General features: G+C 43.6%; 1 protein-coding gene across 2 annotated transcripts in view; it reads left to right on the top strand.

Moving 5' to 3' along the window:
- Positions 1 to 15,798, top strand: part of furinb (furin (paired basic amino acid cleaving enzyme) b) — a 73,725-nt gene that overhangs the window by 55,005 nt on the left and 2,922 nt on the right. For both annotated transcript variants that reach the window (XM_070972896.1, XM_070972897.1), the window contains exons 7-15: positions 1,918 to 2,006; positions 4,627 to 4,799; positions 8,521 to 8,733; positions 10,327 to 10,427; positions 12,106 to 12,209; positions 13,828 to 13,945; positions 14,158 to 14,337; positions 14,580 to 14,707; positions 15,271 to 15,399. In XM_070972896.1, coding sequence (XP_070828997.1) covers positions 1,918 to 2,006; positions 4,627 to 4,799; positions 8,521 to 8,733; positions 10,327 to 10,427; positions 12,106 to 12,209; positions 13,828 to 13,945; positions 14,158 to 14,337; positions 14,580 to 14,707; positions 15,271 to 15,399 — 1,235 coding nt within the window. The remainder of the gene's footprint in view (positions 1 to 1,917; positions 2,007 to 4,626; positions 4,800 to 8,520; positions 8,734 to 10,326; positions 10,428 to 12,105; positions 12,210 to 13,827; positions 13,946 to 14,157; positions 14,338 to 14,579; positions 14,708 to 15,270; positions 15,400 to 15,798) is intronic.

Here is a 15,798-nt window from a genome sequence, read left to right as displayed (position 1 = left end):
TGAAATGACTTTGTCCTCTGCCTCATCATCAGGGAGGTTGGCGGATCAAAAAGGAAGTCATTTTTGGCTCTTTGAAAACACTACTGTGGTCATAATTAGCTTTGTTCTGATAACGTTCACACAGTTTGTCACAGAGATGAGTGTGAAACTCAGCACCTCCTAATCAGATATGTGCTCAGTAATCAGGAGACAATCATAATGACCTGTGCTAAATGCTGCTCCATTATTTTTCTGCTCTGGAATGATGCAGATCTGGAACATTTTCAATTTAGACTTTTCATCGTCTTTTATGAGACCGGATGTGTAGTTGATAAAGCGTGTTTTGGGGGCGGGAGTGGTTTTTATCTGTGAAGTGTTTTTGTATTTGACATCTAGACATCAGTCTATGGGGAACCTGTCTGTTCTCTGAAACTCAAGAATGGTTTAAGGTATTAATGAGGGACTTTGTGAATAATTCATGTGCATCGATAACATTTCATATCTCATTTGGATGGCCTGTGGCCAGTGATTGCCATGGTAAAGTTAGTTTTAGACAGGCCTTTGTAATTGTCTTCAGGTTCCACATCACTTATTTTTGATGGGAAGAGCCTGTAGCCTGTCCAATGCAAGATTTCAGAACAGAAAAGATTTCCAATATTTTTTTCTGAGAAACAGTGGAGATGAGAAGAGGGGATCTGTGAAGCAGCTACTGTATATCGACTGTATTCTCTGTTGTGCTCACAGCCACATAGATCTCAAACTTTGTGCAAGCGGTGATACAGTACAGAACAGAAGTATAGTCAGTGGTGGAAATGCATATGAACAGTTGTTTAGAAGAACGCTGCTTAAAACTTGTTTCGTAATCCTCCGTATTTCTCTGTAACACGGAATATTCACTTACAAAAAGTCCTTAATTATTATTTATTGAGAATGTAACACTCAAAACCTCAGCAAAATCTGTGACTGTGTGGGTGTGTTTGGTCAGATTTGATTGACAGTGCTGGCAGCAGAAGCAAGCAGCCCTACAACTGTCATCAGATTTTCATCCAAATGTTCCTAATCTCTGATTGGTCCACAGAAATACATAACATCACCTTTTTTTCCAACTGTAAAACTCTATACAGTAACTGTATAAGTATAACTACAGGACAGAAACACAAATATGGAAATCTTTGATGTGAAACACCCAAAACTGCTCAGACTTTGGCACAAGATGGTGTGTTATTGTCGGACCCTGTCACTCACTGTAAGAGGCTGATTAAGAAAATGTGTTTTCGGGGCCTTTAAGCATTAACGTTTTCCTCATATGCTCATCAAGGTGCAGTTTCACTTGCTCTGCACAGTTCTAAAGTTCCACATTTGTCTTCTGTCTGTATGATTGTGGTATTATAATATATTATAGATAATAATAATTGTGTTTGATGCATCAGTAGTACGATGCAGTGACGTTTTTCCACCTGAATGTGAATGCTGATGCTTATTGTCCATCTTTCTCTAACTGCACCTCATGTTCTCCACAAAGCCTGTGAAAGCACTCTGTGTTATTCTAATTAAGCCTTGAATTCTGAAGCTCTTCAACTGAATGGCCCTTTAATTCAGAAGGCATATCAGGCTTTCTGGCACTTACTGCTTCAACTCTAACGTGAGTAGGTTGCAGTTGCAGAAGGGCCTCTGAGGCTTTTTTGTTTTTTTTGTTTTGTTTTTTTTGCTTCTCTTTGGCCTCTGGTGTATATTTAGTAACCCCTCGGTTACAGTTTTGTTAAATAGCAGAGTTCAGTTCAAGGAGTTACAAACAATTGCTGCTTTTTTACTGTCAGTGTTTAGTTGCGTTATTGTGATGCTCCTGCTTGACGGGTGAACTGCTTCTTTGTAATCTTCCTCCTTATTTTGTTGCTCTCCTTTGTGACTTTTGTGTTTTGGACTATTTTCTTTTCGCAGACATGGAACTCGATGTGCAGGAGAAGTTGCCGCTGCAGCCAACAACGGCGTGTGTGGTGTGGGTGTGGCCTATAATGCTAAAATTGGAGGTGAGTGAAGCATACTATTTGAGATTTTTTAATTGGATACAGTGTTTCATTAGAAGTAATGGTGGTATTTTAATTAGAAATGATATGCACAATAATGTTCTTATTTAAACGTGGAAGTGGATTTCTTTCAGCGAGGCTCCCTTTTGTCTGGGGCCTGAATCAGAATCAGATTTAGCTGTGTCTTCACATTTCATTATAGACCCGGTAATGGGTTTTTAAAGATGAAATCCGAGATGGACCATTGACGATCCTTGACTGATTGACTCCCCATTGTTTAGATGCACAAGTGAAACTCTCCTGCAGAGATGAATTATCTTTGATCTGTTGCCACTGAGCAGAAGAAGAATAGTTCTGGATTGTTTTCTACAGATTTTTCCCTCTGGAAATGAGCAGGCCATGGCTTCGTTAGGACAGCTGGGTGCTTGTAAAACAGATTAAAGCCTCGGTCTCATGACTCTCATCTCTGAGTCTGACCAGCAAATATTAAAAGTCACGCCACCTTAATTTGGCACTTGGCACTTCAACTGCAGTCCTTTTTCCACCAATTAGATAGAAAGCAAATTCAGTTTTTAAAGTGTTTTGTTCAGTCCTTTGTGATGAGGGAACAACCTAAGTTCAGTATTATGTTGATGCCAGGGAAACTGAGTTCACAACACGGTGGACCTCTTTTCATACCGCTGTGTAAATCACCTGCCTAAAAAGCCGGTCCAAATGAGGCTCGTAGGGCAGCCTCTTGTTTAAACAGTAATAAAGCTGTCAGCGTGTCCAGATATGCATTAAGAAAGAAGATATTCAGACAAGTCTGTGTAAATGCAATCTGTGATCACAAATTAAGTCTGAAAGGATTTTGTGGTGTGTGTGTGTGTGTGTGTGTGTGTGTGTGTGTGTGTGTGTGTGTGTGTGTGTGTGTGTGTGTGTGTGTGTGTGTGTGTGTGTGTGTGTGTGTGTGTGTGTGTGTGTGTGTCCTGAAAATGTTTTGCATTTGATAAAGTATTCCAAGGAGGCTTTTAGTAACTTTTGTCACCAAACAATCTGTCAATGACATGACGGCAGCCAACAAGACTCAGCGGAGCCTTTGGAGCCCTGAGCAGTCCTGTTCACAGATGTTACTCATAACTCTCCGTCTTTGTCTTCATTAGCATTCATCTCTCGACGGAGCCGCGCATTGGCCCCTCGTAAATTACTCCTCTGTGAATCTGTTCACGTCACGGGGTCAGCGGATTGTTTATAAACAGCTGTGATTTGCTCCCAAATGCCAGTTGTGTGTGTGTGTGTGTGTGTGTGTGTGTGTGTGTGTGTGTGTGTGTGTGTGTGTGTGTGTATACACAAGCAGTTGTGTTCCTGGGCCTACATAAATGTGCGTATCCTTCGTGAGCAATGATTAGTGATTAGTGTTTGAAACCTGTAATTGACCCCACTTGGCTCACTTGGTGTTTTCTTCCACCTACTGTACCTGTTTTCCCAACACACAAACACGCACACCCCCTCGTAGCCGCCTTCCTTCCTGCTACCTCTGACTCACCGTAGCTGCAGGGAACATGCACATCAGTATCTTAATAAGGAATCGTCGAGCCGCAGGAAGTTGATGAGGACTGTTACGACAGTTATTACCATTACTGCTGCAATACCGACTATGCATAATAATCACCAGGCAAACATTGTGCTTTGTGCCACATGTGTAGCTCGGTAAAGTTTTTTTTTTCCCCATGCTATTCAGTATTCGCACTCGTGTTACGGCGAATCCCCATGCCAACAGAGTAATTACTGCTTTGGCTCCATCCCTACTGGCATGTGTTTGCGCCTGCAGGACCAGGCTGGTTGTCTAGAATAGATTATTGAAGTCTTAATGTGGACGTCATCGGTCGTTGTGTTGCCTCTGAGGTCCGGGGTTCCTCTCCCAGTAATGGACCTTATTTGAGGGTGGTTCATTTCACGCCTCTCTGCAGCCATTAATGTTCAGAGGGGTGATCTGAGGCTGCTCACTTCAAAGGCTCAGACAAGGTTGCGTTCAGGTACGATGAAAGGTGGCATTTGGTGCTACCCTGTGGACACGGCAGTCTGTTGAAGGCTCTGTAAACTCTCTGCTCATCTATATCTGGGTGAGTGTACATGTGTGGCTTTCTCTCCTCTGCAGCCTGTTGGATTTGTCTCCTCTGTGGGTTTGGCGAGGTCAGGAAACGGGCTTTCTTGTTTTAAAAACCAGCAGGGTTTTTGTTTATGTGGCAGTGAAATTGTGTAGTGTCTGTCGGAGTCAGCATCTGTGGGTGAAGCTTTGTACGCTTACTCATTAAAAACTGGAAGTCTGTGAAGTCTTTTGTTTCTCCTGTTTTTCTGTTTTGTTTGTTTGGTTGTTTTTTATTTCTGGCAGGAGATAAAATGGGAATTAGAGGTCCGACCGATTTCTTTCAGTCACATCATGACAAGTTTTCTCTTGTTTCACATGTCATGCTGTGTTTTTTTCCCCCCTCAGGTTTTGTAACCTCTCCACCATCTGAAGCTACAATTCATACGCTCACTAGCTCTTTTCCATCTGTCATTCTGCCACTCTTTCTGCAGCACTTTTCACATCTCTAGCTCGGTAACCAAATCTTCACTGCATTGCGTGATCATTTCTTTACAGGAGTTCGCATGTTGGATGGGGAGGTGACAGATGTAGTCGAGGCCCACTCTCTTAGTCTCAACCCTCAGCATATCCACATTTATAGTGCCAGCTGGGGCCCAGAAGACGATGGCAAGTCACTGGACGGCCCTGCCAAGCTGGCCAAAGAGGCTTTCCTCCAGGGAATCACCAAGGTCAGTCAGAACATAAGCTGGGACTTTTAATCAACTAACATCTACCCCATTTTTTTACTTCAAGCTTCACTATCAAACTCACATCAGCTCTTAAAAGGTTTGACGTCACCTTTGTCCTTTTCTTGCTGAGGAATGAACGAGAAGATCAATACCAATATTCAGTTCAATATTCAATCAATACCACTCTCATGTCTGTATGGAAATATGACACTGACGCCATCTGACAGATAATTTATCTTTGAAAAACTTGAAGTCAGATGAAAAGTAGCAAAATTCACCTACCAGCACCTCTAAAGATAGCTAACAAGGGATATGGGATCTGTACATCCGTACAAAAACCAAAGCACATTAAAGCAATTTGCCGTGTTACAGGGATTATATGCTTTTCTCATGTCAAGGTCAGTTTTTTGTTGTTTTTTTTTGTTTTTTTTGGAACAGTGTTTCCCATACTGCTGCCCTCCGTGGCTGGGATTAGGATAAATTTTGGTTAGGCATCACAGAGATAGATGTGACGTTGAATTGAAGTTAAGCATTGCAGAAAATGACTGGAGTTAAAGCAGATACAAGGAATTTTTAACTGGTTATCAAACAATCTGCAAGAAGATTGGCTATTTCCATTCAGATATTCTTAATATCTGTTCAGATTTGACTGCAGACCAGAAAAGCTATTCTTTATGTTTACATTTATCCAGCAATTTTTTGTGACCATTACTGATATTGAGGCAGGCTCAGCAGAGAGAAAAAGGAAAAAATTGACTGAAGAACAAAATAAAGCCAGAAGGGACAGTGACAGAGCACGAGCAAAAACACCAGTCGAGCTTGGTCGGCCATTCATGAGATGGTGAGAATTGGAGGATTTGAAAGGTTTCAGTAGTGATCCTGAATTGGCCCTCTTCCTCCTACACAGGTGTGTAATATGTACATGTGATATTACAAGTGAGCACCTGGTCCCAACCAAGAAATGGTGTGGCACATAAGCCTTAGTATTATCAACTTTTAAAAATCATCTTTTATGCAGATTAAACAAGCAACATATAACTTTTAATTACTGAGCTGAGGATGTCGTCACAATTGGACAAAACAAGCCTGGGTTTCCATCTGATTCCAGTCTAATGCTAAGCTAAGCTAATGTCAGTAAAAAAAGGCTGTTGGAGATCTGAGGTCTCAGCATTTTTTCCACCTGTACAGTTAAAACTGTACAAATATTCAATGGAAGCTATCTCTCTCTGAGATGTACTGCAGAAAAGGACAAACTCAAGGTGAGTTAGTGAATTGCCCTCTAACTAGTCCTTTAGGGTTGAGTAGACTATGACATTAAAGAGTATGACATAGTGTCTAAGGCTAATGTCATCATTTCTCATCTGTCAGCGTGCTACATCAAAAGACATTTGCAGAGCTGCTAAATGATAAATGTGAGATGTGAGAAAATAGGAACGGAGCAGCAGGCACTGATGCAGAACAATACTTAGATTCAAAGATGGCAGTAATTAGCGTATAAATGAATGAAACTGCACATTTTCCTTGGAAAAGAATGAGTCATATGTCACATCATGAAATGTGAATTGCTCCACACACCACGGTGTGTTAGTGAGGAAAAATCGCCTGACAGCAGCACAACAGGACCTTTCTGGTTCAGCCTGTGTTCTGGCACTGAGATAACCCCTGGCACTGAAGCGTTATCGTCTGGCCTCTGTAACCTGCAGCAAAGGTAGCATCAGGTCATAAGTTCTGCTGCAAGGTTCAGGAGTATCAGCTAGAGCTTTTAGACTCTTAGTGTTTGAATGTAGTACGATTCAGACAACATTTGTGAGGTGGAGATGTGGGAATCCATGAAGAAAATGAAATAAATAATCCTGTATATACATTTAAAAAGCTCAAGTCTGCGTTCAGGTCAAATTGAGGTCCCTGTGTACGCTTAGTATTTGATTAACCGTGCCGTACAACAGTGATGAGGACGCATAAATTCCCGTGTCTGTGTATTTGTCAGGACTGTGAAGCCAAAATAGTGGAACTGATGATGTGACAGGACTCAAGCAGGCAGAGAGCAGAACAGACAGACAATCACGATCTTCAACAAGAGGAGTAGCAAAACAGTCCTGCAGCTTTTTCCATCAAACACTGACTGACAACAACAAATTTTTACCTTCCTTTCTTGTATTGTTTTGTGTGTCTGTGGGTGAACCAGAGGCTGGAAGTAAGAAATGCTTTACATCTGTTTTCTCTCTCCGTATTAATTTCTTGCTTGCCACCAACTGTTTCACTGCACTCTGCATGTGGGATGTCAGAGAGGTCCTTCCACTTTCTTCTATCTGTTTCCTTCATCATATGCATTTCTTAGCTTTTTGTTTTGTTCTCCATAATGAATTTGTTATCCTCCCACTTGCTTCAAACTGTAGGTGGAAGAAGAAAAGTTTTCTTTGTTGTCTTTGGGTTTTACTCTGAATGTCATGCTGCCTGTGCTGCTGCTTTCACACTTTGATGAAGAATTTTGCCTGAATTGTTTAATTAGCTTTTGAATGACAGGGTGTGATTAATCCTGAATAGAAATGCGAGTTGTTAGTAAATTATGATATTAATCTTTGTTTACTTTCCAAAAAAAAAAAAAACACTTAGAAAGTGGCTCACAAAGACACAGAGATAACAAGGTCCAACAAAGGAGAAGACGTACTTGCTAAATGCATATTTTTGGAAGAAGAAAAGCATAATTAAACATGACAACAAAAGTAAAACTAATTAAAAACCCATTTTAAGAATTTGTCTGTAAGACATTAACAAAAGGACACTGAGGTTGTTCTCCGCCCAGAGGCTATTTCAGAGCTGTATGACTGCAGATGCCCAGTGCCCTCCGTCTCCAGCCTGGCCCCGGGGACAGACAGCCAAAACTGGTCAGCAGACCTCAGGCTACTGTCAGCTATGTATTGAGAGAAAGAAGGTCAGCAGTGTAGGAAGGGGGCAAACCAACCCTTGCCTTAGAAATAAGGAGTAAAACTTAAAAATCAATGCTGAAGGCCATAGGTAACCAGTGCAGGGAGGCCAGAATTGAGAAAATGTGCAGAAATTCTCCACAACTTATGATGTCCCTGGCAGCTGTGCTTTTGCACAAGCTGAAGGCGGCGCATCGATTTCTGGGGCATTCCGGAGAATAAAGAGTTGCAGTAGTCTAATCAGCTGGAGACGAATGCAGAAAAAAGCATTTACGTGTCTTGGAGCAAAAGGAACAATCTAATCTTAGAGATGTTCTTGGGCTGGCAAAGGAAACCCCTTTTGTTACTTTGCTGAAATGTTAAGTGAAATATGAGTCAGAGAAACCAGAGATTTCCAGCCTCCTGGACTAAATGTATGTCTCATGTACGGCGTGTATTTTAGGCGTACACAATCTCACTGCCAGATATCACGTTGTCATTTATCAGGCCCCTAAATTGTATTCAGCTTGAGTAGATTTTGTAATTACATTTCTTCTGTTTGCTATCGGATGTTCTGCTGCAGTAAGTCGCCTGACATTATGATGTATTAATAAGAGTTGTGCCCAAAGCGGTTCGCTGTTTCTGAACGAGAGCACGTAAGTGGCAAAGCGTTTAAGCAGTGAGACAAACGCCTTTGTCAAATGCAATTTTTCACACTTCGACCAGCTCTTGTTAGACTCTTTCTCTTAACCTATTCCATGCGTGTCCGTTTGTCTGTTTAGCACCACTATGAGCGTCCGTATGTTTCTATACTGCAGGGACGCGGCAGACTGGGCTCCATCTTTGTGTGGGCTTCAGGGAACGGTGGCCGGGAGCAGGACAGCTGTAACTGTGACGGCTACACCAACAGCATTTACACCCTGTCCATCAGCAGCACCACGCAGTCCGGCAACGTGCCGTGGTACAGCGAGCCCTGCTCTTCCACCCTCGCTACCACCTTCAGCTCTGGAAACCCAGGGGAGAAACAGATAGTAGGTGTTAACACACACACACTCACACTTTGAACATCTCAGATATTGTGTAGGTTGTTTCTACACTTCACATCTTTAGCACACTGTAAATGCCAGCCTTGCAAAAATAACCGTACATCTCATACCTTGCGTCGGCCTTATCAGTCAGCCAAAAGTTGGCACACGCACATCCAAAACGAACCCTTTTCGAGTGTGCATACACATTAATCTTGTCTTCCTCAAATCAAGAATAGGCATCAAACTGTCAAAATAAGAATGACACACAGCGAGCAAGCACTGAGAGATGCCCCATGCTTCCTTCAAGCTGCTTGTCAGCTGAAGAAAGACTTGCCTCAGGGACATGGAAAACATAAAACAACTGTAAATCTGCCATTCGCTCCAAAATACACCAGAGCTATGCCGCAGGCAAGTGAACACAAGTCATCAAATAGATGAAATTGAAGTCATTTTAAAATGTGCCGCATCCATTGCTTTGTATTGTTGCTTTGTACTGTCGCTCTGTCAGAAGCTGTCATTTGTTGTATCGGTGACTTCATACAGCTTTATTTTGTTCAAAACTAGTATTTATGGTCAATTTGTAGGATTTTGTGTTTGGTACAGTTTTTGTGTCTAGACTGTCAAATTACAAGGAGACCAGCATGGAGTCACAAATAGCTCATTTAGTGGACAGACTTGGTCACCTGGCATCTCCTGAGTTTCTGGGTATGTGTCGCTCAGTATGTAGAGACTGAAACTGAAAATAGTTTGAGAATGTGTTTGCACATATAAAAACATAATCAGTGCACAGCTGATTATGGTAAATGGACTGTATTTGTATAGCACTTTTCTAGTCTGACGACCACTCAAAGTGCTTTTACAACACAAGCCTGCATTCACCCATTCGCACAAACATTCACACGGCGGCTAAGCCACCTGCTCATGACGAGCGTTACCTAGTACTATTCAGCACTAAATCAGTCAATAAAATCAAAAACCAGCTCATGAAATCTGACAGTGTTTCAGTGTTGTTTTCTCCAATCCGCTGCAGACACATGTTGTTGTTTGCTCCTCTGACACGTACACGTCTTTGTACAGATATTGGTCATTAGTGCCACAGTATTTTAGGCCAAAAGTTGCAAACCAAGAATCTGCTCCTAACCTTCACAGCTCGCCTTGCCCTCTGGCTTCTTGTCATTTCTGACGTGTCCCATCGTGACCCAGACAGGCCTCATTAGCTTTCTGGCGCTGGCGGAGACCGGAGAGCTAGCATACTTTGTCTCACCACCACCAACCGATCTGGCTGGGCTGATTTGGCTGACATTCACTGCCCGGGCTGTGACCCTTTGGCAGGGATCCACAGACCTGAGACTGAACCTACCTGCTCATTCTCTCCTCCTTCTCTTCCTCCTCCTCCTCCTTCTCCTTCTCCTTCTCCTCTGCCTCCCCCTTCCATCTCTGATCGCTACAGGCAGAGCTCCCATTGTCCCATCCTTTCCCTGTCTAACTCTCAACCTCTCTCACCATGAACTTGACTCACGCTGAGGTGGGAAGCTCAATGTGTCATATTAACTGTGTTTCTCCCTCTGTATTTCTGCCTCTTCTCCTGTCTCCAAGGTGACCACAGACCTGAGGCAAAAATGCACAGACTCTCACACAGGGACGTCCGCTTCAGCCCCACTGGCTGCTGGGATCATCGCTCTGGCTCTGGAGGCCAAGTGAGTGAAAACGACACAGCCTGCTCCTGTAACCATAGAGCTATTTTAGTAGTCAACCCTGTAGCTAATACGCTTTAACAGTGGAAAAATCAAGAAAACAAGACAAAGCTTTTTAAATTTAATTTCATCCTAAGCTTCATTCGTCAGGCTCTACTGTGCAGCCATGGTCGGTGTATGTGCCTGCACTCGCATCTGCAAGTGCACATGCGCATCTTGGAGTCGGCATTGGCCTAAATCCCAGCCCAGAAATTCTTTCCTCAGCAAATTAAGCTTTTGATAATCAGTTAATTAGCAAGACAAATCAGCAGCTGCAGCCCACACAGACATCTGAATACCTGTAGGGCCAGTGCTGAAGATTTTAAACTGGAGAACGTCTCTCATTATCGCTCACTTAGGACTCCAGGTGTCAGAATCCAAGTTTCTGTCAGCCGCTCTAATGTGTTCTCCATTATGTTCGTATCTTTAGTCGTATCATGTGCGTGATCAGTCAGCAGTCCTCCGCTCGCACGTAATTTCTCTTCATTCCCACATTAGCGATTGCCTGACAGGTGTCAAATCAAATCCAGTATTACCTCACAGTCCAGTTTCAGTCCAGATTTTCATCCTCAGCATTACAGGTTTATCTCTGCACTGTCGCCTCTCCTATGAGCTCATAGGAGCTGACTGACAAATAAGTTTTACACCATGTAGAGTATCTCACTTTCAACGCCAAACTGGAGTCAGTATTTGTCAGTGAACCTCCCCACCACCACCTCCTGACAGGCAGCAGTAATAACTGGGTTGCTAGTTTATCAGACTGGGACCACACTGGAATTCACAGAGATGGAATCATTTAATAGGCAGAGTGTTTGGCTTTCTGGTGTTTTATTATTTTCCTTTTCGCTCTCGGCTGAGGTGACATTGAGTAGATGGGGGATCTTGTCCATTAATAACACATGAGAGGATGTGAGATGTGACTGCTGATGCGGAGGTGATGCACCACAGTGCAAGTCTGTGTTTCTATTTCTGTCAGCTGTGGTGTTGCACCAGCGTGATTCATGGTTTGATTATCTTAAGCCACGGAGCAGTGTTTTTCTCATTGGTGACTCAAAGGCTTCTTCTCTGAATGCTTCTCTGCTGCTTCTTAATAAATCTCCTGTATATATATTAAAAAAATAAAAAACTTTTTTATTGGGCATCTACTGTGTGGAAGGTGACCCCATCTCTGAAATCCCAGACCTCATTAGAAACTATCATTGCAGAGCGCTCTAGACACTGTCCTCCATGGTATTGTACCCATTGTGTTCCCTGACCTTTCAACACAGTAGGTTATGATGTACCTTTAATACTGGTGTTCTGCTCCGGTGTTAAAACCATAATGTGAGCCCTTGCCTTTGTTACGGTTGACTGACACACCCCTCAGGGCTTGCTGTATGTCTCAGTGTAAGGTTTCCGAAATGTATGACTGTTCTCAGTGTATATGCTCAGCTGGATCACATTTCAGGTGTGTCCACAGACTCCTGACCTTTTCTATACCCCATAGCTCCTCACATTTCCTCTGCTGTATTGTCGTTCTGTTAAGGTCAGCGAAACCTGGCTTTTTTCATAATGTGCATAATGTAGAAAGTAATACGTTCAGCTCTTACGTGACAGGAAGTCAAGTTTGGTTTCCTCTGCTTTCCTTCCTGCATCTGTGCAGCATGAACCTGACCTGGAGGGACATGCAGCACCTGGTGGTGAGAACGTCCCAGCCCGGGCACCTCAGCGCCGTGGACTGGAAGACCAACGGAGTGGGACGCAGAGGTAGAGGCTGGCTCGTCTGAATCAAGCGCAGATGGCATTATGTGGCACTGTGTTTGTGTCTCTGTCCTTAGCACACAGTGGGCCATTTTGAGCACGGAAAAAGGATTTTTTTAGAAGCACATAGATCATATTTGGTAGAGTTCATTTTCAAACAATTATTTCATTTAAGCAAAACATAAATCTATTTTGCACACATTAAATTATTTTTGTGTTTCCTATTATGCACATATACATTATGCAACCTTTAATTTATCACATGTTTCAAGCTCCATGGTCTGTGACCTCCCAAATCCTTGGAGACTTGCTCTCTCAACCTCTCTGCTCTGTGCGCTCTCTGGTTTGCCTGCAGTCTGGCAGTATGTCACAATTTCAGCCAATCAAATATTTGAAGTGAAATGTCTAAATAACTTGTGACTGGCTTTCGGTCCTAACCCTAGTAGGATTATCAGTTATTAGGGAATTTGGGAAGCACCACGAGAGTGATAAGTAGGCACACCACTGTAAGTGGTTCATACAGGTTTGGCTACATACCTAGTTTTCTGAACCTCACTGAAAATCTACTTGGAAGTCTCTTTGCCTTCGTGGTTGGAGCTAAGCTAGTTGTGACTGGTACTTGCCGTTCCAACTGAAATGCAGTTGCATGTTTTTTCATCTGCTACAGCAAACAAATCCTCTGTGTAAATGACTCATTCTGTGCTGTGCTTTGAACCAGAAGGGAGAAATTTATATTACATTATAACATTTTTTGGTTTCATGATGGCGGCCCTAGTATTCTTGCATCATTTCATCAGAATACCGCTAATTCTCCATGCACACAGACGAAAAATGTGTTTCCATACAGCCATTGAAATTCGCTTCATTTTAAACCATATTTGCACAAAGCAGTTACATCAGCTTTCTATCACAGGCAGACAGTCACACCGACTAACAGCCAGACAGCAGCCAGCTACACACACACATATACACACACAAGAGTCACAGACCTTGAAAAACAAACTGCAAACCCTTTCCTGCTAAAGTTTCCTTCTTGCCTAACCTACAAACATGAGCATGTCCTGTCCTTTGCCACCAAGCAAACAAAGACAAGAAGAGGGGAAGAGTGCACCGCTAATGTCATTTTCCAGGCTAGTGAGCTAATTAGCTGCTGTGCTGCAGCGCATTAAACAGCATGTAAACTTACCTGCAAATATCACTTTAGTCCATTTAGATTCCAGTGTAGTCCTTGCTCTCCGGTGCGTCTGCTAACAGCACGGTGTCTGCCCAGGGCCTGTACACTACAGCACAAGATTGTTTACTTTGTCTCTAGTTCAGAATCCTATTTTTTTTTTTGCCAAGTAGGTTTTCAGAGACAAGGAATTTGCGTTGGTATTTTGGTGCATGAAAACAAACAAAGAGAATAGAATAAGAGACTAAAAAAGTACGGCACAAGTCAACAAACAAATAGAAAGAAGAAAGATTTCTGAAGGAAATGCAGTGATGCTTGTGGGCTCAGGCCTGAGGAACAATATAACACCAACATAGTTACTGTAAACAAGTAAATAGCTGACTGACTGTAATTTCTGTGATGTAATCTCGTCGCCATCACCCACCAACCCACCACTCTCTTTTTTCTCCACAGTAAGTCATTCGTACGGTTATGGGCTCCTGGATGCAGGTGCAATGGTGGCGTTGGCACAGAACTGGACCACAGTGGGGCCACAGCATCAGTGTGTTCACACCATGCTCACAGAACCAAGGTTAGAAGTGTGTGTGTGTCTAAATTGCAGTGAGTTTTTGCCTCATTATGAGCACTTGCCGTTCTGTCATCCGGCTCAGCCTGATAGATGCCAGCGTATTCTGCTCGGAGCTGGGACGGCCGCGTAGATTTGCAGCACAGTGCGATTGTCTGTGTCCATTTCTGCAGCCACACAACATTAAACACTCTCCCCTCCACTTGTCAAACCTGCAGAGACATCGGGAACAAGCTGGTGTTCAGCAAGAGCGTGGATGCCTGCTGGGGACGACCGGAGTATGTCAACTCTCTGGAACACGTTCAGGCTCGCCTCACTCTGTCCCACAACCAGAGAGGAAAATTGGGCATTCATCTCATCAGCCCACTGGGCACACGCTCCACCCTGCTGTTCCCCAGGTACACTGCAAAGCACACCACTGCGTACTGTATGCCAACAGCCAGGCCCTGACATAAAGCTCTCCTCGCCTGCGTCTCTTTCACACACAAACACAATGTGCTTGTATGTGTGTGTACCTCAGCTTTATCACAGACTCCCACAGGCATACTCTCCAGAAAAAAAAACACTTTCTGCTCTTTTCTGCTTCCCACAGAAAAAAAAAAATAACACAAACACCTTCACCTCTCCCCATTTCTCTCAGGCCCAATGACTTCTCCTCAGAGGGATTCAACGACTGGGCCTTCATGACCACCCACGCATGGGACGAGGATCCTCAGGGGGAATGGACCCTGGAAATAGAGAACATGGCAGCTAATGGACGTGACTATGGTAACCCCACTCATGGCCATCAATTGTTCATTCTGGTCACATCACATGAAACCCATATTCATGCCATCATTAACTGCCCCCTCATCAACTCAAGTCATCTTGCATATTCTTCATGCCTCTCTAAATAGCCTCTCCTCAGTCACCCTTCTCTTCTGTCCCTCTCTAATGATTCAGTTCATACCGTGTTTTTTGGTACCGGGGGAGCAGAATGTGGATGGCAACCCTTTGATTATCAGCTTTCGTATCTTGAGAATGTTTTATTTTTTTTAGCTACTGTCAGGCTGCATTTTCTTTGAAAAGGCAAACGGCAGCACATTGTCCAGAAGAGTTACCTCGTTAAGTCCTAGAGCTTTCCCGTGGTTTTGTTTACTCTGAGCAGCCAGGGAAATGAGAAGTGAGCGCATCTCTGTCCTCTGCTGATGTCGATCCTCCTCCAGTGTCACGTTTGCTCCGCTCCGTTTCCTTCCATCCTCCTCTCAGCCAGTTCGCTCTGTCCCCCCTCTGAAAAGTGTTGCATTGATATTCTTGTCCACATCAACACCCCCCCCCCCCTTCTCTCTCAGGTGTGTTGAGTCAGTTCACCCTCATCCTGTGGGGTACTGGACCCAGCGTCGTCAACCCCTCATCATCTGACTTCCCACGGCCGTCCAACAACAGCTGCAAGACCTTTGACGCCCAGCAGATCTGTATCGGTGAGATCATTCAGGCTTCTGCCGACACACAAACTTCAAACGGGAGCCAATTACACTGAATGGGCTTGTATGTATTAGCATTGGCACAAAGTCATTGTTACTAAACAGGCTTTTGGTCAGACCGTGCTGGGTATTCCAACTTGTGAAAAGCAAGTGTTGTGAATGCAGATTGGCCATTTGCAAGCCTCTCATGCATCTGTTTACGCTGCACTCTGCCATATGTCATATTAGTTTAAATCAGAGTGTGGGACGTATGGAGAAGCAGCAGGGGAGATTAAAACTGCGTCAGTGCAAGAGGTGCTACGTTGTCAACAACTGTTGAGGAGGATGGCTCCCTCGTGGAAAGGCAGATGAGGTCGGAAGCGTCGCTCTGTTTCCAAGCAATGAGGCGCTTTCTTC

The sequence above is a fragment of the Chaetodon trifascialis genome, chromosome 10 (assembly GCF_039877785.1).
Source record: "Chaetodon trifascialis isolate fChaTrf1 chromosome 10, fChaTrf1.hap1, whole genome shotgun sequence".
NCBI lineage: Eukaryota > Metazoa > Chordata > Actinopteri > Chaetodontiformes > Chaetodontidae > Chaetodon > Chaetodon trifascialis.
The sequence above is the reverse complement of the archived record's forward strand: the minus strand, read 5'-3'. Positions and strand labels throughout refer to the sequence as shown.